Source organism: Prionailurus bengalensis, chromosome C1, assembly GCF_016509475.1.
Source record: "Prionailurus bengalensis isolate Pbe53 chromosome C1, Fcat_Pben_1.1_paternal_pri, whole genome shotgun sequence".
NCBI classification, from domain to species: Eukaryota; Metazoa; Chordata; class Mammalia; order Carnivora; family Felidae; genus Prionailurus; species Prionailurus bengalensis.
In genome coordinates, this window is record NC_057345.1 from 97,433,043 (window position 1) to 97,453,298 (window position 20,256).

The 20,256-nt window shown below is 43.8% G+C and overlaps 1 protein-coding gene across 3 annotated transcripts in view; it reads left to right on the top strand.

Annotated features, from left to right (window-relative positions):
- The window catches only part of MAGI3 (membrane associated guanylate kinase, WW and PDZ domain containing 3), a 248,819-nt gene that overhangs the window by 219,696 nt on the left and 8,867 nt on the right, over positions 1-20,256 (top strand). For 2 of the 3 annotated variants that reach the window (XM_043575877.1, XM_043575875.1), the window contains exons 15-18: positions 2,208-2,396; positions 7,674-7,859; positions 18,585-18,687; positions 19,453-19,579. In XM_043575877.1, the coding sequence (XP_043431812.1) occupies positions 2,208-2,396; positions 7,674-7,859; positions 18,585-18,687; positions 19,453-19,579 (605 nt within the window). The remainder of the gene's footprint in view (positions 1-2,207; positions 2,397-7,673; positions 7,860-18,584; positions 18,688-19,452; positions 19,580-20,256) is intronic. The other variant, XM_043575876.1, reaches the window with a different exon arrangement.

The window sequence follows — 20,256 nt, forward strand, 5'->3', positions numbered from 1 at the left end:
GATAATCCATTTAGTATGATCCAGGGCCTCATTGTGGAAGGCCATGTAAGGTCAAAAGGATCCAGAAAGACTATTATCAAAAAACAAATAAATTTTGGGCCTCCGTATTGAGATTATGTTAATGTGTTGGCAGATTTTGCCAACGTGGTATTGTAGATGGGAGCACCGGGTTAAATCTGTTCTCTTAGATACAGTGTTTTAGTCATACCAAGATATCCCATTAGCTGAATGTCAAAAGATTTTGGATCCTGATGAATTCCTAAATATTCAGAGGCTAGAATGCTTCCACTTGAGAAGTTATAATATAATGTAATTTAACATTAAAAAACATTTATTGAGTTGCTTACTATATCTCAGACCTATGGATTCTTTTAATTAGTCTTTATAACACTGTGATATAAATACTGTCATTATTCAGTTTTAGAATTACCCACAGAAAGGTTGGGAGACACATAGCTGGTGAACAGTAGGGCCAGGATTAAGACAGGAGTTTAATTATAGAGTCTGGGGTCTAAACCATGATACAAGGCTCTAAGTGCATTTTTCTCATCAATAGCTTTGTGAATATCACATCGGAATGTTGAGAAGTGAATTCTTGCCACTTGTTAAAATTTTAAAAAGACTACCCGGTAGCATAAGAATGTAAGCCTCGTAGAGATAGGGATATTTATCCATTTAGTTAACTGCTGTATCCCCAGCACATAAAAGAGTGCCTTCCCGGCAGAGTAGACATCAGTGAATGATTGTTGACCTGATGAATATTTGCTTTACTCTTAAAAAATGAGGCACTGTGTTTTTGATTGCAACATCCAAGGTAAAGGCCTGTTTTCCTAAACATCGGACATTTAGAGAGGCATACAGGTTTTCATGCAGTGTTGCAGTGATGCTGGAGTCAGAACATAACCACATGTAGTAAAAAAAAAATGTGATGTTGTACGAGAGGTTGGCTCTGTCCTGGGAAGCCTCATGAAGACGTTTTCTAGTGGTTTGATATTACTGGAGGTGTTTAGCTAATTCATTGTAACCATACATTATGCAACAAAAACAAAAACAAACCAAAAGCCCCTTTATGTTTCATTAATGATTGGACGTTCGTGGCACTTTGCTGAAATTCTAAAACGTCATCTCTGAATCATGTAGATTTTGAGGCAGAAGAGCCCTTATAAATGGATATTCCTTAATGGCAATGTCTCGTGATGGTTAATGATGGTTTGTATCAAATTATGGCACAGAATTTGCCCTTTTTAAAATCAGGACTAAGTTATGTCATTCTTTCTTGAATTCTGATGACGTAATTGGGTAGGAGAGAAAGGTATACGTTAACTCTCCATTTGCTGGGGATTCGTATGACCTGTTCTCTGCCTTGGAGAATTGGCTGTTCGTGCGGACGGCCTGTTATCTGCTGGATGGGGGAGGAGTAGGGCTGCTGATGGTTAGCGCATCTGATCTCATCCATCAGGAAACTGAAGTTGAAGACACATTGCATAAGACAAATCCTATGTTGACAGCTCACTTCTCAGCTGATAACGGGGGGCACCTCTGCCCTGATGCACTGGCCTCCCCAACATCACAAGTGGTAGTCACAGCACGAAGTCATATTTACAGTTGATTTTATTTAAAAAAGAAAATTTTTTTAATGTTTATTTATTTTTGAGACAGAGAATGAACGGGGGCGGGTCAGAGAGAGAGGGAGACACAGAATCTGAAACAGGCTCCAGGCTCTGAGCGGTCAGCACAGAGCCCGACGTGGGGCTTGAACTCACGGACTGCGAGATCATGACCTGAGCTCAAGTCGGACGCTTAACCGACTGAGCCACCCAGGCGCCCCTACAGTTGATTTTAAAAGGAAGTTTACTATGTCAGTTTTCATTACCAACTTTTGTTAAAATTACTGGTCAAAATCTTGCTGGAATGAAAACAGTTTCAAGAAGAATTGGTTTACCAGGAACTTTGATGAAAGCTTTGAAAAGCTTCCTTTGAAATGAGAAAACATATAATTCTTCTGGGTACACACTTTAAAAGTGTTTAAGATGTCAGACAGACTCAATCTGAGTCTCATCTAAGATGGCCAGAGCTCACATGGGAAGGTTGCTTTTCTATCCTAGATGTATTTGAAACCACATTTTCCTGTGAGAATCCTAGTACAAAAACACTTAAGTTAACAAAAATTATGATGTTCTAGAAATACTTGGTCATGTTTATTATAGAGAAACAACCTGAGGATGACAGCTCTCAAGCCTTCCTTTCAACCCAGAATGGCTCTCCCCGCCTGAACCGAGCAGAGGTCCCAGCCAGGCCTGCTCCACAGGAGGCCTACGATGTAGTCTTGCACCGAAAAGAAAATGAAGGATTTGGCTTCGTCATCCTCACCTCCAAAAACAAACCCCCTCCAGGAGGTAAGGGCTGCTATCTCCGATTGTCCCTCCCTGCAATTGCGGTGTTCTGAGTCTCCCTGTGGGCTTTGTGAAACTAATTAGGAATCATGTATGAATTGCCTTAGAGACTTACCTTTTTAAGAACGATGAATATTTTATTTTCAACACCGGCTAGTCCGAACCAAACTTTCAGGCTGCAGGTGAATCTGTCATCTCAGATTCCATAAAATAAGTCTTAGCAGCACACTTTGCGCCAAGATTATATTGTGGCAGTATATTAGGGGCGTGCCCTAGTAGATTCAGTGAAAGGACAATGCTGAGTTTTTTAAAATAAGGAGGCATAGGGTTTTTTTAAATCAGGAGAAACTGTGTTTGCAGAAGTGAATTAAATGCTAGAAGCAGTTGAGAAGAAGCAAAATAGATTAATAGAAGAATCTTGACCCAAATATGTCTTAAATGGTCCTTTTGTATTATTTAATAACATGGCCATATTCCAGCTATAAAGGAACCTTCTTGAGTGACAAGAGGCATGCTTATCTTTTATATATGCTTCACTGAAAAGTAAAAATTTTGTCAGAACTTTAAAAATTAATCTAAATATCCTGAACCCGGTTTAACAGAATATTGTCATCCGGGAAGGGTGCATGTATATACTAATTCCTTCAACAAAGGAGGAATTACCTCTAATATGTTCAGGGTTGTTAAGACTCAGCATATTAAATGTTGTTTCTAAGAAATAATCATCTTTCAATACAGTTAGAAGATCCAAATGAATATAAGATGAGAACCAGACACTTGAGATTTTTTTCTGTCAGACTTGTCTGGGTAACTATTTTTCCAAGTCAAATGATAAAAACCTTTGAGCACAGGAAAATGTGCTCCTCTCTCTGCCAGTGGATTTGAGTATATCTTGAGTAGTGAGATCCTCTTAGACTAGACGGCCACGAAAATCGATGAAAAAGAAGGAAACCCTTTCAGCGGTGTTGTGGGCCAAACCAATTTGCAAAAATCTTGCTAAAATTAATGCAAGTGTGTAAAGGAAGAAGATTCTGTGGCATGGATGAGTTATTACTATAGTATCAGGTCACTGCTCACTGATACTAGTTTCCATTTTCCACAAGCAGTTGCCATGGTAACACTCGGAACTGTCACTGATGCTCTGAGGATGATTATGTGGCCTGTGTTAGAAAAATGAAAGAAAGCAGGTTTGGGGGGATTTTATGTTGCATCACTGGAAACCAGTATTTCCCAAACCAAATAACCATTTCAGAGAACCATATTCTTATTCCAATGCCATACGATGATCCCACGCATTCAGATGAACAAAAATAGTGCAAGATTGCTGCTCGGTGTCATAGCTGCTAACTGCTTTTTCTACCGAACATACTCCTTTTCTAGGACTGCAGAAATTCGGGGAAGGGGAGGAGGCTAGTGTCCACCATGAAACAAAGCGATACAGAAGAAATCAGTAAAATAGGTCGCATTCCTTAAATATGTTTAACATTTTTATTTAGTTTGTATTTAAAATTTATATTGCATTTTAATGTACATTAAGTAATTCTTTTTATTTGTGTGTATCTGTTTACATTTAAATTTTTCAACTATTTTTACACCTATTCATTTTAGTTGTTTCTTACTATCTTGATGGTTTTGTGTCTCACAGAGGGAGATATCTGTGTAAGACAGGGTCGGTAAGTGTTGGGCTCTGTAATCAGGCAAACTTGGATTCAGATTCCGCTGTGTCTTTTAATAGCTGTCTGATCTTGGGCAAATTACTTACCCTCCAAGAGCTCCAATTTCCTCTGTTACGATGAGGATGACGGTAACACTTCTCGTCTCGTGGGGGTTTGAGGATCAAAGGAGGTAATGCGTGCGATGTCCTTAGCCCAGACCGTCAAGAAATGTTAGCTGCTGTTGCTTGTTGTAGCTTCTGCTGCTGTTGTCACTGTCGCGTTATTCATAAAGTTGTTAGTCTACTGTCTTTTGATTTTTTTTTTAAAGAAATTTTAAAAAGTTTATCAATACTTGAGTAATGAGATGGGAAAGAAAGCCCAATTAAAATGTAAGATTGAGGCAGCAGCTCGTGTAGGAAATGAGTGTTTGCAGCTCATTAATTATCAACCTGAATGGTAAATTAGGCTTCGGGTGTCCATGAACTTTATGTAAAGTACTTGAGATGTTCAGTCATTGGCACAAAACCCGATTTGGTAATTTCATTGAAATGCTAGTTAATAATCCCACAGAATGCTGAGCCCTGCAAGCATTCTTCCTGGACTCCCATTCATCTCTTATAGATGGAAGGGGAGCCTGGGGGGAGGCTTGGGTGAGGAGCTTTCACTCACAAAGACTGAGCAGTGGCTGCAGACTGCATCACAGAGAAAAAGGTGTGTTGAGACCAGAGTTAGCACAGGTGAAAAGGCAGGAAACCTGTCAGAACGGATCATTCTTTATGGACCTTGTCTTGGTATAGATTGGTATTCTGTTCAGGAAAGATTATTTCTTCCTTCTGATTAAATGTGTTTTCTGGTGACATTTATCACAAGTAGAGTTCCCGGTAGCATTTCTGACACCAGTTATGAAATTCTGAGATTCTCTGCCGATGACTTTTTCGAAGATCAGAGATCTGGGTCTGGCACCCTTGCTGCCCTGGATCCAGCTTGTGTAAATGCTAAATGAATGGAGCACCGAGAAAAGACATCTATTTAAGATGAAAAGGACTTGGCTAGTTTCTGCTTCGCCAGTAGTTCACAGGTTTTAGTGTTTGTCTTTCTTATCGTATACTTTTCAGTTCCGGTCGCAAAGGATTCTTTGAGAGGGGACATTTCCAGCTACTGTCCTTTCTTTTCCTGAAAGGAGTGTTTTAAGAGCACCCAAGTGATCTCCACAGCTGGACAAGGCAGTTCGGGAGTCAGATTTAGGCCAAAGATGAATGAAGATGATTAAATTGGTCTTATGGCAAATGCCTATGGACTTTGTATACCAACAAAAGCAGGGCAGGACTCAAGATGTGTACTCTGCGGGGTTACCTTGAAAATTTCCCAGTCCGTTCAGAGAGTGTTCAGAAGTGACCTATCAGTCTCTTTGCTATTTTTAACTGTTTTGATAGTACTGCTGTAAATGCCAAGACTAGAACAATCTTACCGACCGATCTTACCTTCCCTCATCCAGATAACTAACCTTTCAGGAAATTCTGTACCAAGATTTTTCAATTCCCTTTGAGCACATTGCTTACACGGTGAGAAAGGAGTCACTGAGACTTCAGAGATTCATTCCGTTGGATGTTTTGCCAAGGGGCTGAATGATTTTCTTCTCGGGGCATCTAGAATGAACAGTGTGTACAAGTAGGTCTTTTCTAAGGAGGAGGATAACTAAGGTATTGAGTTGGAAGGTCACCACGGGGCCACTGTCTGGTTCACCGGGCGTTTCTGAAGTGCCACCTGTGTTCTCAGTGAATCGCTCACATGGCCTGGCACAGGACGTGGGCACAGGACGTGGCCCACACTGCCCTGGCACTTTTCTAGTTACTTTAAGGCAAATGGTGTAAGTGCTTGATAATAATTCAGAGCTGAAAGGCGGTTGCTTCCAACATTGCCTTCCTCTGTTTTGGGATAAAATCTCTCCCTGTATGTAATCCTAGAAGAGTTGAGGAGTGAACAGCACTGTCCATGGGGACAGAAATCATGGCTAAGAATAACTTCTAGTTCAAATGAACGGCTCTTAACATGTCCCTGACATACACCTACCCGTGACTCAAATACTGGTAAGGAGCCCATTTTACTATGGAAATGAAACATACTCAGAGTGCCCTTTTAAATATTAATTCTCCTTCATAATAGTCCGTAGTCAGCAGGAGGCAAATGGCCGACAGATTTACTGACCCCAGTGAGGAAATTCTCAAGGAACATGGAAGGAACATCTGTTTCTTTTTTTTTTTTTTTTTTTTTTTTTTTTTTTTTTTTTTTTTTAATATATTTTTTTTTCAACGTTTATTTATTTTTGGGACAGAGAGAGACAGAGCATGAACGGGGGAGGGGCAGAGAGAGAGGGAGACACAGAATCGGAAACAGGCTCCAGGCTCTGAGCCATCAGCCCAGAGCCCGACGCGGGGCTCGAACTCACGGACCGCGAGATCGTGACCTGGCTGAAGTCGGACGCTTAACCGACTGCGCCACCCAGGCGCCCCGGAACATCTGTTTCTTAATACAAATGCCTCTTATTAAGAGGGGCGAAAGATATTTTGACAAGATTTCCTGAACGTCTGAGAACTTGTTTTAAGCCCTAATAACAGCAAAGTGTCTTAATCATCTAGGAAAGCCTTCAGCATCATGAGCTAATAGAACTGCACGGCATGTCTTTGCAAATGTCTTAGACTCTGCTTTGTACACTGAGGGTAGGATTTTATCCATGAACCAAATAATCTTAATGTTAAACATTTCATGTTATGATTCCCCTCGGCTTTTCTAATTAAAAAAAAAAAAATCTAAAGGTATAAACAAAAGAAACTAATTTTGCTGTAGAACTAGGTAGGATTCGTTTTAACAGGCAGTCATTTCACTGTGCCTGGATTTCTGAGCAGTAACTTCGGAGTCCTAAACTTGAATTTGAACTGCATTTATTCACACGGGTCCCTGTGGGAGTAAATGCCCCTTCCACAGAATCAAAGATGGTCTCACCGTGGCCGTTTCTGAGATGGCCTGAATGTGGCCAACATGAGGCAAGGAACGTCAGATTCACGAGATAGTACCAGTGAGGTCAGTAGCCTTTACACAGGATTATTAGGATGGCAATATGAAAATTGGAGACAAGGCTTATGGTAAGTGGAAAATAGCCTAGAGGTCTATACGCTTGGACTGCAGCTATGTAAGAGTATCTGTGCGTGTGCACCAGAGGTGGAAGCTGATACGGAAGTAATTGCGGGTGCATAGGATGATCATGTGATACCTTTTTGCTCTACTTTTAAAGAATGTTGTTGGTTTTTGAGTTTTTTTTAACGTTTCTTTATTTTTGAGAGAGAGAGAGAGAGAGAGAGAGAGAGCACAAGTGGAGGAGGGGCAGAGAGAGAGGGAGACACAGAATCTGAAACAGACTCCAGGCTCTGAGCCGTCAGCACAGAGCCAGATGTGGGGCTCGAACTCACAGACCGTGAGATCATGACCTGAGCCAGTCGGGTGCTTCACCGACCGAGCCACCCAGGCACCCCTTAAAGAATGTTTTTGATGTTATTATGTTGACTTTTTAAATGATGGTGATAAATCCAACACTAAACTAATTGAAAAACCTGGACATTTTTTCCCATAGTAATTCCTCATAAAATTGGCCGAGTCATAGAAGGAAGTCCAGCCGATCGCTGTGGAAAACTGAAAATTGGAGATCACATCTCTGCGGTGAACGGGCAGTCCATTGTTGAACTGTCCCATGATAGCATCGTTCAGCTGATCAAAGATGCTGGTGTCACCGTCACACTAACGGTCATTGCTGAGGAGGGTAAGGAACCGGTAAATTTGCTTCCGGCAAACTCTCTGAGCAGCACAGAGCCTGCTGAAGGCAGTGGCTTCTTCGAGCATTGCCAGACTCACTGCAGTGATAGAACCATTTATATACCCCGGAGTCTCCTATTTTGCCTCTTCCATTTAATGAATTTAAAAGACAGTTTATTAAAAAGTTGTCAGTAGCTCAGGAAAAATAACCCAGCTAGCTAGTGAGCGGCGGCCGTCTATTTGTGTGCCGGAGAAGCAAGCACCCAGAAGTGAAAGAGATCGGGAATACTTTTCAGATCTCATTTTCTTAAAATGATGTCTTAAGTTTCTGCTTGCTTGAGCGAGAGGAAATCCTCTAAAGATTCAAAGAAAGTCGCTGTTGCTATCAAGCCTTTCATGTGAGGTCCGTGCCGTAGAGTGCCTGTCCTCGGGGCCGGGCTTTGTTCTGGGCAGCTGCCGTCTAAATGGGAAGTGGGCTACGTCGGAACAGCCAGTAAATAGGGCAGAAAATGCATTCAGTGTCTTGCCTCCCTTTAAAGCTGCCTTCTGGTCATTAAGAGTTCCTAATTAGGAACCATTTTGAATAGCACCAGTTCATGGGCTCTGTTTATGAATTACAAGGTAACACAGTTACGTAACGCACATCTCATTTTTCCTGAGTTTGCAAAACTCACGAGGAGAAGCCCAAAGTAGCAGAATTAGGAAGGGTTAGTCTTTCACGTTAAGATCCCTCGTAGTGTAATGTGTATTCATGCCCTGCTGTCCCCCATGATCCTCTACTGTAGTCAGTCTTGGGGTCTGTCTTGTCATTCTTGATTCTTCTGTTCTTCTCTCTTCCTGCTGCCCCCTCTCTCGTACATTCATTCATAGTGGAGGCAGTACTCGAATCTCCTCCTGCCCCAGATCCCAGAGGGGCCTTTCCCCGTGGACGTGAGCTCTCCAAGCTGCTCTCAGAAGCCTTTTCTAGTCCTCGGACCCCGCAACATCCCCGCCCCTGCCCATTTCCCTTTTCTGTAGCGTTCCACGCTCTGCCCAGCCTCTGTCCCAGAGTCTGCTGCTCCTTTTCCCTAAAAACCTCTTCTGTGGAAGCCCGAGTGCTTCCCTGGTCTCTGCACAGAAAGTGTTTTATGATTTTGCTCCCAGCTTGCCTTTTCAATTTACCCCCCAGTGTTCTTTCCAGATCCACTCTTGAGCGAGGCCTCTTTGGCCTCTGTGCATGTGGGCTTCCTTCCGTGAATCCCACGGCACTCCGTATCCCTGCAGTTCATTGAGCGTCGTTCCCTGTGACTGTCTCCCTGTGGAAATGCTCTGCTCTTTGAAGACAAAACATCGTCAGTTGACTATGATACTTAGTAGGCGCTCAGTAAATGTTTTTTGAGTGAAGAAACAAGTTAAATGGATGAGTGAACGGATGATTCAGTGAATGAACAGAGTAAAAGTCAGGAGATTTTCCCTTCTTTGCCAGGATCTAGCAGAGGCAATATAAACCCAATAGAAGAAGTAAGGCCTTTGACAGACACCTATTAGGTAGTTGTATGATCTTAAACAAGCCACTTAACAGTTCTACCCTGCAGTTTTGTTTTTCTTTTTTTAATCTATAGAATGGGATGATAATATCTATTTCAGGATCATTGTGAAAATCTGAGGTGAAAATGTACCTAGTCTGCGTAAGTACCCTAAGGTGCTCATCTAATGGTAACTGTGCCATTTCACCCCATCTTGGCCTGACTGACCCCCACATCCAGGTCTCTGCTCAGACCTTCCCACCTAAGTAATAATTTAGTAAGCACTTAATGATGTGGTAGGTGTTACCCTAAATACTTTACGTCTGTTAACTCATTCAGTACACTAATCCTAGGTAGGCACGATTATTTTCCGGTTCCATGGCTGAGGAAACTGAGCCCCTGAGCACTTGGATCACTTGCCCACGGTCACAACACCAGTGACAGAAGCAGTGTTTGAGTCAGTAGACTGGCCCCAGCTCTGTGCTGTCAGCCGCTGTGCCTTCCCTAACCACAGGATCCAAAATAACCCTGCCCCGCCCGCCCCAGGCCCCTCACCCCTCGCCCTGCTCCCTCTGCTTCGCCACACTTTTCTCTGAGATTATTGAACCCGTGGTCTGTTTGTTCATTGTCCTCTCCCCCACCAGAATGTAAAGTCATAAATTCCCAAAGCTAGAGATTTTGTCATATTCAGTGCTGAGCCCCAAGGGCCTAAAACGATGTTAGGCACGTCATAAGTGCTCAATAAAAATTTTTTTGAAGGCCTTTTGTTACTTAATGTGATTTGGGTCAGATTTCTTTATCTCTGTGCCTTCGCTCTGGTATCTTTACTGCGATCTCGAGAGCCCGCTTTTTAGCCTTAAATGTGTTCCGTGACCCACAAAGAAAAGCAAGCCTCGGTGTCACAAGAAAATTACATTTTAGGCTTGTTTGGAGAACGACGTGTGTAGTATGCTTCTATCAGCACACATGGCGTGCAGCAGTGAGAGAAGCACCTAGAAGTAATGGAGCTCGCGGTACTGCGGTCACTGTTTCTCTAACCATCTGTAAAAAGGACCAGTGACTTGTCTCTAAGGCCAACACAGAAGGCATTGGTGTGAAATACATACAAATTAAATGAAAAATAAAAACAAAAACAGGGCGCCCGGGTGGCTCAGTCGGTTGAGTGTCCGACTTTGGCTCAGGTCAAGATCTTACAGTTTGTGGGTTCGAGCCCCGCGTTGGGCTCTGTGCTGACAGCTCAGAGCCTGGAGCCTGCTTCAGATTCTGTGTCTCCCTCTCTCTCTGCCTCTGCCCCGCTCCACGCTCTGTCTCTCTCAAAAATAAATAAACATTAAGAAAAATTTTTTAATAAAAAATAATTTTAAAAAAACAGGCATAAAATTATTGGGTCCAGTCATTATAACCTTTTCTAAATGCTGACTCTCAGTGTCTATCGGCATCTTATTGCGACTGACCCAGGAACCACACGTTGACGAGCCTTGAAATAGATGACTTGGGAACAGACCGCTTCTTTCTCTTAGTTTAATTTTTTTTTGTTTTCCAAAATTACCCTTGACTGTTGATAGTGTTTCCTTAGAGAGGTTATCCACAATTGCTCAGTCATTTTTCTTAAAAATTAACTTTGACACTGGTCCAAATGCTTGGGGACGTACCCAAGATTTTCTATATAATGCTGATCAGTGTTTAGGAAAAATAGAAAGGAAAAAATAGAAAGGACACTCCTTAGCAGTGTATACTTTAAAGTCTATTTCATGTGTCAGCAAAGCCTGTTAAAGACAATCACGTTTGACAGATAAAATCACATTTCAGTGGTTACACCTTATTTTATTGTATACTCAAGTTTTATTAAACTATGGAAGTATTCAAAATCCCTTCTTTTTCGGGGCGCCTGGGTGGCGCGGTCGGTTAAGCGTCTGACTTCAGCCAGGTCACGATCTCGCGGTCCATGAGTTCGAGCCCCGCGTCGGGCTCTGGGCTGATGGCTCGGAGCCTGGAGGCTCTTTCCGATTCTGTGTCTCCCTCTCTCTCTGCCCCTCCCCCATTCATGCTCTGTCTCTCTCTGTCCCCCCAAAAAAATAAGTAAACGTTGAAAAAAAAAATTCAAAATCTCTTCTTTTTCTAAGGAAAAAAAAGTAGAAACTGTCTCTTCTGTCCATAAAAATCCCATCCATGGAGTTTGTTAGTCTTCCAAGTTTCTCGTTGTGTTCAGTATAAGATCTATCAACTGCACCAAAGAGTCAAATGAGTATTTATAGCCCTAAAGCTGTTTTCAGAGATCACACGTTTGGATCAGCACCTACAGCTACATTACTTCCTCTCTGATACCGCTCCCCTGCTGTCTCCTGCTGTCCCCTACTGTCCATAAGCCATTCACTGTTAATAGATAAGACAGTTACCAAAAAAGACAGTTCCTTCCATTCTTTTTGTCCCCTCTTACCAGATACCATTTGATGTTTAAGCTTATTTTGCCAAGGAAATGGTTACCTAAGTTCCCAAGCCATGTGTCATGTCTGGTGTGACACGCCCCAGCGTATTCGTAGCTCAAGAGTCCTGCTCTAGCCCACAGTTCCACCACCTCGGCCCCTACCGTGCTGACTTGTGCTCAAGGACGGGACATAAACGCCTTGTACCTGGCTGTCCTTGCTCATTTTAAAGAAATCTTTAAGTTGTGTTATTCCTCAACATTGATTTCTACTTCTGTGTCACGTCTTGTCTGTTCCATTTTTTTTTTAATTTTTTTTCTTTAACGTTTATTTATTTTTGAGACAGGGAGAGACAGAGCATGAACTGGGGAGGGTCAGAGAGAGGGAGACACAGAATCCAAAGCAGGCTCCAGGCTGTGAGCTGTCAGCACAGAGCCCGACGCGGGGCTCGAACCCACGGACCGCGAGATCATGACCCGAGCCGAAGTCAGCCGCTTAACCGACTGAGCCACCCAGGCGCCCCTGTCTGTTCCATTTTTAAGAGTGACCCAAGTTACCAAAGGCTACCGAGGACTCTGTTAGGATGGCCCTGGTAGTGTCGCCACGAATACTTGGTTTTGTTTTCCATTTAGTTATCTGTTTGGTCCCATGCGTCTCCATTTTCCGTGTCATTTCTCTCCCTACTCCCACTGGCCAACCATTCCATTGTGCTGTATGTGCCTCGTTTTATTTTTAAAATACATATCTGTGTGTGTGTGTTGGCATTCATTCATTCATTCATTTTAAAGAGAGTGTGCAAGTAGGGGAGGGGCAGAGAGAGAGAGAGAGAGAGAGAATATCTTAAGCAGGCTCCATACTCAGCACAGAGCCCAACGCAGGGCTTGACCCTGGAATTATGACCTGATCCAAAATCAAGCGTCGAATGCTTAACCAACTGAGCCACCCAGGTGCCCCGGCATTTATTTTTCAGTCACATAGATAGCATCATGTTACAGATTTTATGTTGGTTTTCTTCTCCAAATTCTCAAAAAATTCTCACTTTATTGTTCCAGGATCCAATCCAGATCCTGTGGCATTTAGCTGCCATATCTTTTTTCCTGAGTGACGTAGTATCTCATTATAGTCTTGATTTTTGTTTCCCTGATGCCTAACGATGTTGAGCATCTTTTCGTGTGCTCTTGGCCATTCATATATCTTTTTTGGAGAAGTGTCTCTTCAAATCTCTTCCTCAGTTTTGAATTGTCTTCTTTGTTGTTGAATTAGAAGACTTCTTTATATATTCTGATATTAGATCCTTAACAGATAGATGCTTGCAAGTCTTGTCTCCCATTTTGCAGGTTGTCTTTCCACTTTCTTCATACCATCCTTTGATGCCCAGAAGTTCAATGTCGATGATGTCTAAATTATCTATGTTTGGTCTGGTTGCTTAGGCTTCTGGTATCACAGCACCGTGTGATTTTAAGATTTATCCATGTTGCTGGATGAACATAATCCATTGCTTTTAACTACCTGACCATTTTCCATAATGTATATTTACCACATATCACCTGCCCCTCCCTCACAGACAACCACTTTGTCTCCGGTCCTCATTATCACAAACTCTCTGGATACACCCGCATATACGTACCTAATACGTGCCTAATGTGACCAGGTACTGACCGACTGTCCTCCATAATTGTTGCACCTTCACCCCCACCAGCAGGCCATGGAAGCTTCCTACACCTTTATGTGTCCGTCAGTGCCTGGCGTGAGCCTGCTTTCAAACCAGCCGCAGTGTGGGAAGTGTCCTCTCATTCGTGTTTAATTTGCATTTCTTTCATTACCCATTAATTTAAGCATCTCCTCAAATGCTTGTTTTGGGGCTTTTTTTTCTTATGAGTTACCTCTTCATATCTGTTACTCATTTTTCTTTTTTTTTTTTAATATTTATTTATTTTGAGAGAGAGAGAGTGCAAGCAGGGGAGGGGCAGAGAGAGAGAGAGAGAGAGAGAGAGAGAGAGAGAGAGGGAATCCCAAGCGGGCTCCATGCCATCAGTGCAGAACCCAACGAAGGGCTCGTTCTCATGAACCATGAGATCACGACTGGAGCCGAAATCAAGGGTCAGATGCGTAACCGACTGAGCCACCCAGCTGCCCCTCCTTTACTCCTTTTTCTTGTGCGATTTCAGTCTTTTTCTTATTGATATTTAGAGATTCCTTGGGATAGGTATTAGTCCAATTTAGTTTAAAAAATTTTTTTGAGAGGCTGCATGCTCAAATGAGGGAGGGACAGAGAAAGAGAGAGAGAGAGAGAATCCTAAGCAGTCTCCTTGCTTGGTGCAGAGCCCAAGGTGGGGCTTGATCTCACGACCGTGAGATCATGACCTGAACTGAAATCAAGAGTCCGACACTTAACCAGCTGAGCCACCCAGGCATCCCAGTGCAATTTAATTTTAGAAAGTACAAAGATCTTTTCCTGTCATCTGTATGTTAACTTTACCATCGTGCCCTCCACTGTACAGAGATTCTTAATTTAGATATAATCACATTGGCCAATTTTTTCCTTATGACTTAGGCTTTTGAAGTTTCATTTAAGACGTGTTCTCCTTACCCACCCCATGTCACAGAGATTTTCTCTTATATCATCGTCTGCTAGATTTATAATTTTACATTCAGTTCTTTAATGCATCTGGTGCCTCCCTTTTATTTGTAGTTTTAGGAAGGATCCAGCTTTATTTTTTTATTCTTACACTGAGCGGGCTTTTATAGCACCAGCTATCAGATAACACTTCTTTTCCTCATTGATCTATGCAGCCACCGTTCCTGTGTGTTTGCATCCCCTTCCAACATGAGTCTCCTAGCTGTTCTGTGCTATTGATTTATCTGTTCTTGGGTCAATTTACATATGTATTTCCTGACAGTAATATACATAATACGTGTTTTAATGTGTGTGTGTGTGTGTGCACGTATGTATATCCACACACACTTTTTAACAAATCTGTAGCTTTGTGGTAGGTCCCAATATCTTGTCTGTTAAGGCAAGCTTTTATCCACCCGCCCCCTACACACACTCCAAATGGACGAGATATTCATGAAACTCTTCCCTGTAAAATTTTAGAGCAAATTATTAAGAAACCCAACTGCGTGTTTTATTCGGATATATTGGATATATATTAACTTCGGGGGAATTTATACCTTTAACTATTAAGTTACCCCACCTAAGAGCCTAGGATGTCTCCATCATTTGTGCCCCTTACTGGAGTTTGAGGAGGTACTCTTACACAGTTCTCATTTATTCTTGCAGAGGATGAGTCACGATCCATTGTAATGTCTGTATCCATAGTTTAACTACGGGATTTTGTGTTTCTTCGTCTGATAATACACTTTCTCCTTAAATAATTACATACAGAGACTCCCGCAAAAATTTAATCCTCACTGAGGGAGTGATCTGCTTAACCCATTGCTTTACTATCTGAAGAACTTTCAGATAAAATGGAGAGAGAACATAAGCCTGTTTGGCATCATGGAATAAATATTTAACTTTGTGAAGTGGAACGGCTCTTACCACGGAAGTAAATCGGAGAAGCCATGCAACATGGGTTGAAGGACTAACACTGGAAAAAATACCAGTGATGGAAAGTTTTATTTAACCAGGAAGAGGACAAGGAAAGAACACGTGACTGAAAGAGGAAGCACCAGTGTGTGGTTCCTTGTGCTGCAGTGACATCTCTCACCAAAGGGAAGGGTAGAGGAAAGGCTGAAATTGATCAGCTTATTTGTACTGTCCTGAACTTAAACACCTGTCATTCTGGCCAAGCTAGCGAAGCCAAAAAGTTATCTAAATTGGACTTCTACTAAGGTACAAGCATCTCCCAGTCATCCTGTCCATAGAAGTAATTTCTCCCATCAGTTTCCGTTCCCTTTAAAATGGTGGCCACGAATGTACAATGACAGACAAGAATTCAGCTACAGAATGGGCACTCAAGGTTAGAGGCACGTAACTTGACATTGATGGTACCCTGTAAGCCAAAGTGGACGGACATCTGGGGATTTCTTGTGGGTGCAGGAATATAAACATACATGAGGTGTGATCCCTGCGCTCGAGGAGTGCATGCTCTAGCAAGAGAGGCCGGTATCGGGCTCGCTCTGAAAGGATGCGGTAAATGCTATGAAGACAGTGTGCTGAAGGGAACCACAGGTGAGATTTCACAGAGAAGGTGACACTTTGAAGAGGAGCTTCAGTGGGAAGGCAGATGTGCCCAGGTGATAAGTTTGGACAGTATCTTATGAGCAATAAATAGTTACCACAGGTTTTTAAGTAAGGCAGAGGCGGGTTTCAATTTATATGTTAGGGCTGGGATCCAGGATGTGGATTGCAGGTAGGATTGGTAGCAAGGAGGCCAGCAAGGAGGGCCAGCATAAGTAACTTGTTAAGCTAAAGAGGAAAATTAAATTCATGATAGTAATTTCTATAATTTTTTTTTTTAATGTCTATTCATTTTTGAGAGACAGAGAGGGACAGACTGTGAGTGGGGGAGGGACAGGGAGAGAGGGAAACACAGAATCCGAAGCAGGCTCCAGGCTCTGAGCTGTCAGCACAGAGCCCGATGCGGGGCTCGAACTCATGGACTGTGAGATCATGACCTGAGCCAAAGTCGGATGCTTAACCGACTGAGCCACCCAGGCGCCCCCATGATAGCAATTTAAAAGAGCAACCAGGGGCGCCTGGGTGGCGCAGTCGGTTAAGCGTCCGACTTCAGCCAGGTCACGATCTCGCGGCCCGTGAGTTCGAGCCCCGCGTCGGGCTCTGGGCTGATGGCTCAGAGCCTGGAGCCTGTTTCCAATTCTGTGTCTCCCTCTCTCTCTGCCCCTCCCCCATTCATGCTCTGTCTCTCTCTGTCCCAAAAATAAATAAACGTTAAAAAAAAAAAAAAAAAAAAGAGCAACCAGTGGCACCTGGGTGGCTCAGTTAGTTAAGCATCTGATTTTGGCTGAGATCATGATCTTACAGTTCATGAGTTTAAGTCCTGAATCAGGTGAGCTCAAGCCCTGCTTTGGGTGAGCACTCCTTTCTTTTCTTTTCTTTTCTTCTTTTCTTTTCTTTTTTCTTTTCTTTTCTTTTCTTTCTCTTTCTTTCTCTCTCTTTCTCTCTCTCTCTTTCTCTCTCTCTCTCTCTCTTTCTTTCTCTCTCTCTCTTTCTCTCTCTCTTTCTCTCTCTCTCTCCCTCCCTCCCTCCTCCCTTCCCTTCCCTTCCCTTCCCTTCCCTTCCCTCTCTCAAATGAAAATAAAGTAAGAGCAACAGATTTCCATTTCTCTCTCTCTCTCTCTTTCTCTCTCAAATAAAAATAAAAGAGCAACAGATTTCCATTTCCCCCCACCTTCCCCCCAAAAAGTTCACACACCACTCTTCCTTTCTGGAGCACTTGACTTTAGAGTGTTGAACATTTTTAACAAGTAAGGTAAAATTTCAGAATGTGCACTTTAAGAAAAATATAACCTCAAATAAGATTTCATCATTTTGAGGATTATGATAATGTTAACCATAATAGAAACATGTACATAATGGGTAGATGCCAGGCACTGTCTGAAGCATGAACATTTATAAGCTTGTTGGATAACAATAACCCCATGAGGTAGCTATAATTCCTTTTATGGGTGAGGTGATTAGAAGCACAGGGAATGTGAATAATTTCCTCAAGAACACACAGCTAGTAAATAATAAGAGGCTTAACCCCTGTCAGTCGTGCTGCAGAGTTCATGGCTATGCTATTCACTAAGCTATGCTCCCTCTCTCTCGTATTTTCAATATCCTATGTTTAGGGGAGCCTGGGTGTCTCAGTTAAGCATGCGACTTTGGCTCAGGTCATGATCTCACAGTCTGTGAGTTCGAGCCCCGCGTCGGGCTCTGTGCTGACAGCTCAGAGCCTGGAGCCTGTTTCAGATTCTGTGTCTCCCTCTTTCTCTCTCCTCCCCCACTCATGCTCTGTCTCTCTCTTCTCAAAAATAAATAAACGTTAAAAAAATTTTTTTAATATCCTATGTTTAACATATGGACAAGATAAGCATTCGGAAATTTCAGCTTGACGGATTAGGAGTGTGACAGCCTTAAGAGTCTCCCCTACCTGTCATCTCCCATGACCTGCCACCCGGAGGCAGGTGGTTCCCACGCTTGGTCATGAGACCTGCCTTCAAGGAACAGCAGCAGGTGTGGAGCCACTGGCGATGATACAGAAAGAAATGTTCAGTTTTGTCCCCTGTATTTGTGCTTTCAGAAAACAGAAGCAGTGAAGCCTTTGTCGACATTTGTCGACACTCGGGATGATTCTATAAGTGTGTCTTTGGTATTTGTGCCAGGCAGAGCAGTTGCTCCTCTGTGAACGATGTGGGTTAGAGGCGTGTGTGCGGTTCGCAGACTGGCTGCTGTGTCCAGCACTCCTGAGACCTGGCGTTTGCTGGGTGCGGGGCGTGCGCTCCAGAAGCCCATAGAATGGGGCTGCCGGATGGCTCCTGGAGCTCCGTCTTCTCGATGCTGTTGTTGAGTATGTACACTTCCGATTTCCTTGTTGTGCGGATGACCAAAACAAGGCAGAAGAGGCAAGTGTGTGCGGTAAGAATAGGGCTCCTGTTCTCTTCACACCTAAGCAGTGATCACAGCCACAGGGAGGAAATGGTAACATCCGAGTTCCAGACAGCCGGCCACAGTGCTGCTCGTGCCGAAGTCACTAGGGTCGGGAACCCTCTGTGACGGTCTCACTCCCGTAGAGCACTTGGCCTCCACGTCTTTATGTACAAAGGGTCATGTTTCCTGTTTCCTCATTTGAACAGAGCATCATGGCCCGCCGTCAGGAACAAACTCCGCCCGGCAAAGCCCCGCCCTGCAGCACAGACCCATGGGACAGTCACAGGCCAACCACGTACCTGGGGACAGGTGAGGCTGCTCTCCCCAGGTGCGGGCTCTTCCCTCTCATTTCCCCCTTCTTCCGTACGCACCCCCATTCCCGCCCCCCCCCCCCCCCCCCCGTGAGGTCAGAATGAGAACTCTCGTGTTTTCCACCCTCAGATACCTTCCCAGTTCCCCCCGCTCCCTCGGTACCTCATCCCTCCTCCAGCCTCATCCCAGGGCTCAACACAGTCATCCCATCATGTCCGACAAGTGGGGACTGGAGAGAAAGAAGCGACAGCTGCCTCTGGCTCCGCCACGCTCGGTCCCCCTGATTTTGGCAGGGAACCCCAGACCCACACGCATTGCTGTCTTCTCAGCCTGCCCGAGTGGTACCTGTAGGCACTTCCTCACCTCTTTTGTTGAAAATATTAGCCACGAAACAAAAGCGAGGTTGTCACAAATTCAGCATCTCCGCGGGCATCGGCGCTGGGGAGAGCTATTTCTCCCCGGCAGGGTCAGCTCCTCTGCCCTCTGGTTCAGCTGCTTGAGCGCAGCTTTCCTTGACAAAAACTGCACCGAGACGCCCTCAAAATAAAAACCAGACCAAACCAACGTGGGATGTGGACAGAGCTGACGCGGCTGTTGACCGCCAGACGCACCTAGCGTCTCTGGCTCTCGATGCAGTCTGCCTTTCCGGCGGCCGCTCGGGAGAGTGGCAAGCTCAGCTTTGAAAAGAGACTAACCTGCCTTGGCTTTCAGAGTGTTTTCATTCTCTCTGTCCTGGGAGTGACTGGATTTCTCTGTTCGTAGAGGTGCCGTAGAAGGCGAAATCGGGAAAGACGTCTCCGCCTCTTACCGACACTCATGGTCTGACCACAAGCACCTTGCCCAGCCTGACGCCGCCATGATTTCCGTCGTAGGCAGCCGGCACAATCAGGTAAGCAGCTACCCCCCAGGTGCAAACTGTTCTTTTCAGTGGCTAAACCGCTGACACTGGTGAGTTTTTCTTTTTAAAGAACCTAGGGAAAGCCTTTTATTGTTTTTATTTATTTTGAGAGAGAGAGCGCGCATGTGAGCACATGCAGGGCAGAGAGAGAGAGAGAGAGAGAGAGAGAGAACCCCAAGCAGGCTCAGTGCTGTCAGCGCAGAGCCCGACATGAGGGCCGATCTCACGAACCGTGAGATCACGACCTAGGGCAAAAATCAAGAGTCGGACGCTCAACCGATTGAGCCACCAGGCGGCCCAACACTGGTGAATTTGTCTTGCAAATTAGTTCGGATACATTCGTCCCCCAAATGTCTTGCTGTGTGTTTGGCATTCCCTTAGCTTCCCTGAGAGAGTGTAAAGGGTAAAAAAGCTTACCCTGACGTTGGAGAAATAAGCACCCCCAGTCAGGTACTTAGAAATAGCAGGGTTTGAGTTCATCAAAGTAGGGTTTGGGTTGGGGTTTTCTTTTTCTTTTTTCAGGAAAATTAGTCATAATCTCCTTAAAGGAAGCATTTCTCCAAACTCTTTTCTCTGATAGTTCTGTTGCCCATTGACCAAATAGTGGGGAAAAAAACATATAATCTTCACATTAACTTGGGCTGCATTTGTAAAAAATTAGGCAGCTC